This window comes from Marmota flaviventris, chromosome 1 (genome assembly GCF_047511675.1).
Source record: "Marmota flaviventris isolate mMarFla1 chromosome 1, mMarFla1.hap1, whole genome shotgun sequence".
NCBI classification, from domain to species: Eukaryota; Metazoa; Chordata; class Mammalia; order Rodentia; family Sciuridae; genus Marmota; species Marmota flaviventris.
The window spans coordinates 87,514,902-87,527,007 of record NC_092498.1 but is presented as its reverse complement, the minus strand read 5'-3'; the positions used below and the strand labels follow the sequence as shown (position 1 = coordinate 87,527,007).

Here is a 12,106-nt window from a genome sequence, read left to right as displayed (position 1 = left end):
TGCCCTCTTTATTCCTGAGGAGTCCCAAGCATACAATTGGCACTTGCCAAACTATGCACAATGACTAATAACCTTCACCATGGATTTCATTTCAGCTCGAGTAATTTCTCTCCACAGATCAGCGTAGTAATAGTCCTTCCCTACGCACAATTAATTACAATGAGGCTACTATCCCAGATACAAAAACAAAGACTTTATTAAAAGACTACTACTTTGGAATTTGACCAAGGAATAGAAATAGTGTCTAAAAAACATTTGTCTTTCTGGGGCTGGGGCTATAGCTCAGTGGTTAAACACCTGCCTCACATGTGTGAGGCACTGGGTCCAATCCTCAGTACCACATAAAAAATGGATAAATAAAGAAACTGTGTCCATCTGCAACTAGAAAAAAAAATCCTAAAAGAAATTTGTTTTTCTAACAAGTTCATAAGTTTCGCCTTTCATGATCTCTAAAAGTTTTAAATCTTAAATCTTATTTAAGAAATCGATATCTGTCCCTGAGGGGCCAAGGATGTAGCTCAGTGGTAGAGCATGTGACTAGCATGTAGGATACCTTGGGTTTAATCCATAACATCGCAAAACAAAACCACAGCAAAAAACAAAACTTGATCTTATGTTGGAATTATAGAAACATATCAGATCGTGATGTATTCTTTTGGAGGAATAATTTTGCCCCTTAACCCTGCCCTGCACTGTCTGAGCAACTGAAGCACAACAGCATCTGTGTTCTTAGCACTATTTCGTGAATCTAAAGAACATTCAGGAACTTTTCGGGAAATTTACCAGGCAGGTAAATTTCCTGTCTCTTCTACCACTCTTTTTAACAAACTAACCTAGGCAATTATGTCTCATTGAGGTCTTCTCACAGGTAACACTTAAAAAGTAAGAATTTCACTACATAAGGAATCTGCATTCCAGAAAGCAAAAGCAAAGGAGGAAAGAGAAGTCTCTCTGCATCCTTCCCCGTTCATTTCTTCTCAGGCACTAATTCATCTTGAATTTAAAATGTATCTTTCTCTGAAATGTTATGCCAAGTACCTTTCAGCATTACCCCAAATAAAAACAAATAAGCAAACAAACAAAACTCAAAAACCAACAACATAGAAAACAGACCCAGAACTTTCCAGAAAGAAGTGACTTGAAAGATCATCTAAGGTCAATTTGGGAGGGAAGGGCTTATTGCCCACCCCGTCAAGTCCTTCACTGTAAAACAGCACCCCCCGACACCTATGTTTAAGTGATGCCCTCAAGGTCAAGTTCAGGGTTAGCCTCTCATCTTCTACCTGATCAGCTATTTCCTCCAAAAATTACTTCTACCCCCCCCCCATTCCTCTGCCCAAAAATGGAGCAAGGGGAGAAGACCTATAAATGATCAATCACATCCACAACATTCATGAAAAAAAATCACGTAAGTGCCCCACACCTTAGTGTACACCCAGCTGAAGATGGTCAAGACTAGGAAGGACACACGAAGTTCAGGAGAACCCAGAGTCTAGATGTGGGTGTTGGGCTTACTCTTGCCTTCTAGAGACCACCTGTTTGTAACTAATGATGCTGGATTTTTTTCAAAACGCACTCAGCCTGGGCAATGCTAGATCTATTTTATGAAATAGAGATGTGGGAATAATTTTCAAAACATAAAAATCTCTCTCTCACTGTGAGATCCTTAAAGCATCAGGAATAGTATCATTGACCCCTCTTCATACATTAACAGTTTATTCCTTACTCTCAAACATTAACTAGCTGTTCCTGAAACAAATCAATCAAGAAGTTTTTAGCATCCTTCCCGGTACCCCCATATATTATCTTCATATTAACTCAGGAATCTGAGTCGTCAAGACAGCCCTGGATTAAGTTCACCGTCAAGTGGAACAACAGAAAGTTAAAATTCTCAAGTGAATGCACAATCGCTGTTCACCTTAGCTGAAATAATAGGTGAGGGTTTATAACGACTTTTAAGGATCATCATATATTACTTTAAAAATCCACACAGTCATTTCTTAATAATAAATGGAATAACATTTTCACATGCAATACAACCCACCAAATAGTTTTCTGGTCACTTATAATTCACCAGTTACACTCAAAAAGTTCCCCACACCCACACACCATCACTTTGACCCTTCCGTTCACGAAAAAACAACAGTTTTTGAGCCATTTAAATGGGAGGGAGGGAGAGGGAGAGAGAGAGAGGGAGAGGGAGAAAAAGTGAGAGAGAGAGAGAGAGAGAGAGAGAGAGAGAGAGAGAGAGAGAGAGAGAAGAGAGAGAGAAAGAGAAAGGAATATAGCCTGGTGGAAAATAATACACAGCTGTGATAATATCATGTTTTTTAAAATACCATAATATAGTTTTACTTTTAATAATAAAAGATAAAAAAGGGGCGTCTGTGAATAATTAGAGATTGCAGTCTGAAGCCAGTTACAGTCACTGCAATTGATAATAAACTGAAAACCCCTTGAGAGCAGGTAAATGCTTTGCAACCCTGACCCCCTGGCTCTCACGTTACTTAACTACCCTGCGGTTCTTGCATTACATCACCATTCGAGCGATTGGTCCCTGCGTTTTAACTCTCTCCCTGTCTCCTCTGATTAGGAGCGACACCGCAGCAAAGAAACTTCCACCGAGTTTGCTCTTTCTCGCTTCGCTTTTTATTTGTGGCCTTTTTGCTCCTGTGGCTTTGGTTTGCTTGTCTTTCTTTCTTTTTTTTTTTTTTTTTGTGCCCAGCCTGGTCTCTGCTCAACTCATTCAGGTCTCTGTACTAGAGCAACAACAACAAAAAACTCTGATCAAAGTGAAAAGAAATGCCTCTTTGGGGCAAGAAGAGGAGCGGAGGGGCTGAGGAAAGAGGAGAAGTAAGAGGAGGGGGAACAAAGACAGGCAGAAATGCGAACGGGCTGGGGGGGGGGAGAAAAAGAAGAAGAGGAGGAGGAGGATGAAGTCTCATGAACAGAAAGCAGTAGGGGCAAAAAAAAATCTCTAAAATCAAGAAAAAGAAAATAAAATTAAAAACAAACCTCATGGACATCACTGAGGCTGAATTCCCTCCTGAGGTGCAGAACATGAGCGCTCTGGAATGAGTGTGTGTAGAATTTGAGCCAAAGCTTAACTAGCTTGAGTGAGTCATATCCTTCCCATTTGATTCCAGGCCAAGTGATGATGTAATGCTCTGGCCCTTCTTTAGCGCCTAGCTCTGGCTCTCTCCCTCCAGCTCGCTCGCTCTCTTTCTCCTGGGCTCGCCCTCCTCCCCCTTCTCCTTTTTAGCTCAGTGCTGGTGAAGTCACCATTTAAATCTGGCAGAACTGAAGCAAAAACTTCAATGTAACCAAAACAGCCCCAGGCCGAGTTCCAGGCTCAGGGAGCCTTCGCGGTGCAATTGCCCTTAGAAACGGGTAAACAGAGGAGGAAACAGTGCCGCCTCGGGATGGTCTGACAGCTGCCATCAGAGAGCTCAGGGAGGGACCCTGGGGTGTGCAGCCAGGGGTCCAATGGTCCTGATAAAATAATAATAATAATAATGAAAAGTTGATTTTTTTAAGTGCCCCTGACTTTGCAAAAGGGGAAATAACAAGGAAGAAGCATGTAGAGATGGGGAAGCAGGGAGTGAGCACAGGTTGGAAGAACCTAGAATGAAAAGACCAGGTGACAGGGTTTCCATGGCCGAGGGCCCTTTTTTCCTGGAGCGGGATGGGATTTTCTGTTGCCGAATGCCAACCATCTCCCCTCCAGAGACTCCTTTGCATCTGACCTCCCTGTCAGCAAGGGCAAAACCACTTCTGCTCCAAACACGCGCCTGTGTCTGGAGCCATCAAGGACTGTGAAAATCACAGCCATTTCTGTGCTGGCCCATGCTGGCTGCCGTCTGATGGGTTAAAGCAAAAGAACCTTAGCTACAAAATACCTCCCTGCCTTTTTGAGACCAGTGGGCTGCTCTCAGGTGAACTGTCCAAACAGGGGATCCAAACAGGTCCCTCTTCCAAATGAGGCAGGCCACCCTTTTTCTTGCTGCAGGAGTGTGCGGGGGGCGGGTGGGGCTGTCCGTGAGTCTAGAGAGGGTACAGGGAGAACAAATAGTATGTGTGTCTCTTTTTTAATTACAGAGGTTGGAAAAACAGCCTGGGGAGGCAGGGGGGAGTCAAATCTTATCCTTCACAAATGTCAGTGAAGCCCGTTTAATTGCTTCACACTTCCTAGACCTGGTTGGGACACTTATCGGCTTTGTTAGCAAGGCTTTTTAACCCATCTCCACTCAGCTTTCTATTTCCCCTTGCCCTTCATACCTCTTTCAAAAAGAAAAAAAAATCTTTGAAAAAGGGAAATTCACGAGAATTTCTTTCTTTTCTTTTTTTTTTTTAACCACAAAAGCAGAAGAAAGGCATTAAGCTGCATTTTTTTTCTCCCCCTCAAACATGATCACAGCTTTTCTACAATCTGTTGCCCCTAATCGCTTTTGTGGTCAGGGAATCAGGTAAGTGATACAAAAGTTCATCTCTATGCACACTGCAGAGGAGAGTGGATCTTGCCTTCCCAACTCTGGTTTTGGAGAAATCTTGGCTTATTAAACCTATCTGCTGTTGGGGCTCAGGGTTGTTCCCGTGAATCCCTTGGAATTTAAATCAGCTTCCGGGACCATCTCTGTACTCAGGATGAAGGGTTAAAAAGCAAGATTTGTCCAACAGTCTGCATGACCCCTGGGGGCTGTGGCAGGAAGAGCTTTCTCCTGCAGACTGCCCTCTGGCATGACATCCTCAATTGATGCTGATGCCACAGTGGCTCCCAGTGACACCTTTATCAAGGCAGGCAGCTCTGAATTAGAGGTGATCAGCCATAATTACAGCTGGCGCCACTGAAGCCTGTGGCCTGACAGCAGCGAATGTGGTTGTTATAAAGTTTGGTCCACCATGTCAGTGGCCTGTATAACTCATTTACGTCTGACTCGCCAAGCAGCCATTGATTTTTCTTCTGCTGCAGGGAATAAATAAAACAAAATTTTCAATAGCTCCTACAAGCCTTTACACTTCAAGGCAGGTTGACAAGATTTTACATAAATGACTTTCTTGTTTTAAAGAAGCTATGAACCATGTTGGGTGGCAATGAGGAATTTTATTCTCCCTGTTTCACTCCCCCACCCCACCACAATTTCCTCCCTTCACCTTAGTTTTCATATTTAAATGTTTCTTTATGCTATTATTATAGATATACCAAAATGGATATGTGTAGAAGTTTCCAGATTTCTATCTTCCTACGAACTCAATGTGGGAAAATGCTCTCTCTAAGACTTTTCTTATACAATATCACAAGGACTGGGTGAAGTTGCCAGATAAAAGACCCCTGAGGTTTTTTGGTGAGGTAGATCCTGTGCAAAAGGGATCTTGTGCTAGAGTAAAGATTATACAGAGGCAACTGTTCTGAGCCTTCCCTGGAAAGCAGCAAGGATGGTAGCTGTGGCTGAAGTCAGGCACAGCCCTCTGGTGAGGCCCATGAACATCAGGGTCATGAGGAGGAAGGGACCTAGAGTTGCACCGGGGACCAACATGCCGCTGAGCAGTGGGTCTGGTGTTCTGGAGCCCAAACTCCAAGGACCAGGAGATGCCTGACTGTATCTGAGGAGAATGATGCCATTAAGCCACCAGGTCCTCAAGAAATGTGACTGACACTGTGGACTGATGACAGCGCATTGACAGACTGGTAAAACTTCAGCAGAGTGCTGGCCAGAATTGAAATCGACTTCAGAGTTGACAGGGGTCTGAACAGTCCCATTTTCACTTCATGGAACTGTTGGTTGGAAAGTCAGATCCCCTCCTGCCCTTCCAAATCAAGCATTATCACTGGCTGTTAGGTGTCTCCTCACTTGAAAAGAAACCCTGCTTTCCCCATTTTCCTTCCTGTGAGCAGCTAATGATAGGGAATATCCTGTTCCCAAAAGGAAATTCCCCTCCAACTCAAGCGCTTCCTTTTTTGCCCATATGGCCCTCAGGTGGCCTTGTCCACCCCCCTCCTCCCCGCCCTTCCTCATGCAAGCTGCTCCCCTGAAGAAGGGGTGCTTTGCAGATAGGAGTCCCTAAGATGCTAGATTCTAGTGGGAGCCTTTGGAGAAGGAGCCCCAGGCCACAGGCTGGGCCTCCGGATTAGCTGGCTGGCTCAGGAATGCTTACAACACCCTCCTCTGCAGAGCTGTCATCCTTGGGGAGAGGGTGGCGGGTACCGCGCAGCTGTTCTGTGTAACTCACTCATGGACTCCCAGCTCCTGATGACACGTTCGGCTCCAAAGAGGTGGAAACCTCTGAGATTTGAGCTCGGAGTTCAAAATGCTTTTGGACTCTCTCCAAAACAACACGACAGAAAAGGCACAACTGGAATTGCAGAGACTGAAAAGCGCAATAGCCGATAAAAGTAAACTCCATGTGCCGGGGGTGAATTTCTGAACACCTTATGGACACAGCCAACAGAGGACACAATAAAGACCCTTCCTAGGGAGGGCTGGGGGTTTTGTTTTTTGGATTTTTTTTTTTTTAGCTTTGCATTTATTTTTTTCAGGGAAAGGCATATCATCTTCTCTCTGACAGTGTTTTTAAAATTTAACCCACGATTCCTACAGTCCCAGGGGAGTTTGAGGGGCCAGATAATTTCAGAGTTAAATAAGCTATAATGACTATCACATGTACCCAGCCATAAACCTAGTATTAAAAATTATTCAGAAAAAAAGTGGCATCTCTTCCTTTTTTAATTTACAATAAGCATCCAGGTGGTTTGCGAAGGCCTCCTCTGCAAATTGCTTCCAGCGAACCTTCCGGTCACAGACCACTGCACACCCACATGGTGTCATTCAACATTCCCTTCGACTTGGGTGTCCCATGTTTTCACAGTGGACAGGGGCTGAGGGGCTGTCTGCAGCATGCATCCTAGGCCCTGTGCAAGCAGGATTAGCTGGCTGAGATCACTGGGCCTGTGAAAGCCAGCTCCAGGCACGACCAGGGAGAGAGTAAGAGAGGCATATGTCCTTGGTTATTCTTCTCTTATACTTACTGCATATCCAACAGCCCAACCTTGCACCAAGTACCCTCAGGCAACTTGCTGGCCTTTCCTGTGTCAAAAGGTATTTGTAATGCACCAGAGAGGCCAGGCTGAATGGGTCTCAGACAAGGAAAGAATCTCTAATGATGGAAGCATCCAGGAGAGCCTCAGGAATAGGTATTGGAAGGTCATGACAGCCTTTTGATTAGCTCTCAAATATCATCACTGATTCTGCCTACTCATAGCTTCTTTGTTTTCTTCTGATTTCTATTCTATCCTTACAATGTGTATGTCATTATATCTATCATAGCATCTGAAAGGTACTGATACTTGCTGAACATCTGTCAAATAAACAAATGAGAAATGAATGAATGAATATACTCTTCAGTCCAGGTATTATCCTTTTCACAATCTCCTCGCTGGACCCCCAGGCTTGGTAGGAGTGCCCATTTTGGTCATCCTGGACCAGATTGAGTGCCAGCAACAAGCCAGTTATGGAAAGCACCAATTCTAGTACTTGTCTTCCCTGCAGCCATGACTTCTTCGGGGCTGAAACTAGGCTTATTCATCTTCAGAACCTCAAACTGAGCAAGAACCTGGCTCACATGCAGTAGGTCCTCAAGAAATGTGACTGACACTGGACTGATGACAGCAAGGCTCCTCAATCTTTTCTGGAGATTGTCCCTCCTGAAAGTTCTTGTTCCCTTTTGCATTCCTGCTCACACTTCACATTTTTTAAGATCTGGAATCTAGAAGACCTAGAATCTAAAACTCCAGAACCCTGAGCTACTGAGTGGCCTTTTCCATGCTGCACTGTCCCTTTTCCTCTCGAGACTTTAATTTCTTCTTACTCCCATTTTCCTGTATCTACATGGTAAGGATGCCAGAAGGAGCTCCCCAAGGTTTGCCTCAGAGCAGCTGACACTAAACTACTGTCACCAGTGTCCTCCATGAAGCATCCAGGGGGAACTGAAACTTGAGGTGACAGGGACAGGAGATGGTGCTGCTCACATGGTTACTGAGGCATCCTAAGGAAAGAGAGACCTTCTCATGCTTGAACAAATGGTGGTGTGAGTCCTACTCAGAGTCCCTATGATCCAGGGTTGGGACTTCAGGAGGAACTAAAAACAAACCTAAAAAACTTTTGCAGGCAGCATGTTATGCAGGGTCAAAGCCTGCTGATGCTGTCACTGCACTGAATTCATGTTTAAGTGTTGAGCAGAGCCAAGGCAGGGCATAGGAGTTGATCAGGACTGGCTCAGAGCACTCCTGCCGGGGAGAGTTGGGCAGCTGATGAAGCAAGAAGAAGGTCTCTAGGGCAGGCTTGGTGGGGCACCTGGTTAAGGGAAGTAATCTAACAAATGCCCACTTCCCACTTGGACCAAATACAGTGACTGTGTCAGTCTGGGTGACAGCAAGGAAGGTACCGACCATGCACTGCTAAGCAAGCACTCACTCTGCAGCAGGGTGGCCACTGTCCAGCCCTGAGAGGGGAGGAGTGAGCTCCCCCTTGACTGTCGGGCTGTAGGGGCCTCATTGGCAACTCCTTGTCCAGGCCCTGGTTGGTGAGGACTCATTTGCTCCAGATATGCAGGAGCTCTGGTGGGCTCCATAACGTCATAGTAGGTTCCATTCTGAGCCCGTTGAGGGAAGAGGCCATGCCCCACAGATCTGGACTTCTTGGAAATGCTATCTTTCATCAACCTTTCTTTTTTCTCAATTGCATATCCTTTAGATTTCCGTTCTATTTTTCCCCACTGTATTTGTTGTTTGTGAAGAACATCAAAATTATGGCCTTTTCTGTCCTGTCTGCGAGGACATATGGAAAATGACATCTTTTCTTTGTATCCTAAGATAAACATATGATATGATCCTTAGTTATTATGAGCTGAGGTTTGAATAAAAGTTGTCTGATGTGCAATCAGGGGTGTGATCACAAAACCTCACCTCAATGTTTGGTACCAATGTACTACTAGCTCCTTTGATAATCCAGGCATAACTCATGACCTGGTTAAACTGTGTGTCCAGAAGCAACCAATGAAATACGCACAGTAGGCAGGATGGGAATGTATAGAGGGGATCCACTAAACATCATGATTGTGACCAGAGATTTTCCAAGAGATGAGGTTGAAATAGAGGCAGAGAGGAATGGAAGCTTTTATGGAATAACATCCAAAAGTAACAAATGCAGGGATGTGGGTGTAGCTCAGTGGTAGAGCTCTTGTTTAGCAAGCATAAGGCCTGGGTTCAATCCCCAGCACTTGGGGGGAAAATGTGAGAAATGTAGAGGGTTGCTTAACTCAGGCAAGAAGCTGACCTTACCTGGCTTGGCCACCTCCCTTCCACTCCTGAAAATCTCACCGAAGCCACACTTTGAACCAGCTCTGCAAACTTAATGCCTGAAGTTCTCCATGTACCCTACACTGCTGTATCTGAGGCTCCCCTTTTCTTGATGAATCTCCCCCTTTTATGTGAACGCAAATGTGTGGCTTTCAGAACCTGTCATTTACTAAACATTTTTTGTTCTTTTTCTGGAAAAGCAGTCCATGAAGACTTTCAAAAATCAGTGGAAAATGTTACCTCTTTGCACATTATCAATTCAAAACACTTGGGTGTCTTCTTTCTGAAAAATCTCTCCCAGTTCCCCCAAATATTTTGCAATTGCACATAAAGGCCTTCCCAGAAAGATTATCGTGGTCACTTGGTAGCAGTAAAGGATTGGTTCCAGGACCCCTGTGGATACCAAACTCCAAGGATGCTCAAGTAAGTCCTTTTTATAAAATGGCAGAGTATTTGCATATAACCCACGTAATCCTGTTGTACACTGTATGACTTATCTGAATGATAGTCCTTCAAATATACTCTGCTCCCTGTTTTAATTGTTGGGCATTTTTTTTTTTTTTACATGGAAAAAAAATCTACAAACGTAAGAATGAGTTTGAAGAGGGTTTTGATGGTATTAGAAATGAAAGGGAAGGCTTCACTGTGGAATTATGTTTGTGGTTTCATTTCTTTTCACATGGTTTCTAGCGGCAGGGCTCTGCGTATTTAATAACTGACCTTCCCTTACACCAAGAAGGGAAGTCCACCAGCACTGATTCATTAAAAGGGTCTCTGCAAGGAGAATTAGCCCTCCAACATGTTTGCCTGGAAGGAATGGGATTTTTTTTTTTTTTTAACCCTAAACATGAAGCTCTTGGGCTTTCCAAATGAAATTATCTATGTTTTTATTAACCGGGCCCCTGAGTTAAAAAGTTGGTTTTGATAAGGGAGAATAAATGAAAGAGAAAACTGCTGACATAATATTTTGGTTTCCAAACCCACTTCCACATTCTACTGTCCCTCTCAGGCCTGTACATGACTGTGGTTTCTGTATTTACACCAGAATCCTGGACCGAAAGGTGCAGTTAATCCTGCCTTACGCTGAAATTCGCTTCTAAAAACTTTAAGAAAATGATCCTAATGACTCTTTCGTCTGCACTAATATGTTTCTGTCTTTCTAGAAGTTTAGTACTGTGTGATTTATAAATAATTTAGTTTTGTACTCTCCATTTCCATGAGAGGGAAAGGGTTATTATAATGTTCAAGGGGTTTATTTAAGTTTGGGAGTAAAAGAGTTTAAATGTCTCATGCATTACAATGAATGGGGAATTCCTCTGACTTTAACAGAAATAGGAAGGAAAGTGACATTTGAGCACAGTCTGGGTCATTTCAGTGCCCTAATGCCCTTCCTTTTGTTGTTTTCTGAGATGGACTCCCAATATATTGCCCAGACTGGCCTTGAACTTCTGGCCTCAAAAGATCTTCCAGCCACAGTCTCCCTTTCGGAGTAGCTGGGAACACAGGCATGTATCATTGTGCTGGCTCTAAATCCTTTCTTTTAGTGTCCATGAAAACCAGAAAGCATGCTCTTAAGCTGGTATTAGAACATAGGTTTCTTGAGCAACAAGCATCCCTGAGAATCTAATGAAAGCATAAGCCTGGGACTCCAGGTTTATTACCTCCCAGTGTGAGCTAGGGTGTGGTTTAGTGATAGAGCTCCCATTTAGCATGGAATCCCCAGCATGAAAAGAGACAAAAACCACATTGTCATTGCCTTAAGTTTCTAGATAAGCTCTTTCACAGGCAAAGAAGAGCACAAATCGATCTCAATACCTTGAAGACTGATCCCCCAGCCTGGAACACTGACCAGGAGATATAGACCTTTCTTCTAGCTCAGTGGTTCTCAGATTTGGTATGTCTAAGAATCTCTGGGGAACAGATTAAAATACAAGTTTCCAGGTATTTTCTCATAGATTTTATAGTAAAAGTGGGCCCCAAGGATGTGTAATTTTAAGCAAAACCCCACAGGGATTTTGATATCTGATTTAATGATCTGTACATCACACTAAGGAAGATTGAATTCTACGTGGTCATTGATGGTCAAAGACATTTTATAAATAGGGGTTGGGGATGTCACTCAGGGATAGAATACTTGTCTAACACCCATTAGGCCCTGGATTTTATCCTTATCAACACACACACACACACACACACACACACAGGGAAATTTTCTAAATAACTTGAAGTGAATAAAAGAAGATAAATACATAAAAATGTGTATTTTCCCTGCTATTTAGATGTTAAAGGAGATTGTCCTTAACCTCCCATTTCTTAAGGTAATATATAGTAATCTATCCTAAAATGAATGATCCTTTAAAAACTGGCTACAAAGGCTTTTCCAAAACAGGATGCCTACTGTGGCTGGAAAGAAAACACGCATGTTCACAGTAACATAACACCCACCTACATGGTTTATGGAATTGTGGTCTCCAGGACCCTGATAAGATTAGAGTTTCCTGACCTGTGGCTAGTTCTGCAAGGCACTTCTCTTCTGTTTACTATCAAAGTCTCCAGATGTTTATTTTGCAATGTCCCTCATCTTCTAATGTGATAATCACAGGGAGGCTGATGTGGGGAGGGGCAGGGAGGAATATTAGTGTGCCTGGGGAGTCTGCTGTGGGGCAGTCCACACACCTTGGGCGTAACTGGGTTATTTTCTGGACCTGTAGATCATCAGTGGTGACCATGGTTCTGGATCAGAGTCCTGTGCAG

At 43.7% G+C, this 12,106-nt stretch overlaps 1 protein-coding gene across 5 annotated transcripts in view; it reads right to left on the bottom strand.

Annotated features, from left to right (window-relative positions):
- The window catches only part of Creb5 (cAMP responsive element binding protein 5), a 400,153-nt gene that overhangs the window by 136,905 nt on the left and 251,142 nt on the right, over nucleotides 1–12,106 (bottom strand). Inside the window, exon 1 of one of the 5 annotated variants that reach the window (XM_027939712.2) lies at nucleotides 3,016–3,066. The exons of the other annotated variants lie outside the window; for them this stretch is intronic. Within the exon in view, the coding sequence (XP_027795513.2) occupies nucleotides 3,016–3,062 (47 nt within the window). The 5' untranslated portion in view covers nucleotides 3,063–3,066. Of the gene's footprint in view, nucleotides 1–3,015; nucleotides 3,067–12,106 lie in introns of those variants that run through there. 5 annotated transcript variants of the gene reach the window in all.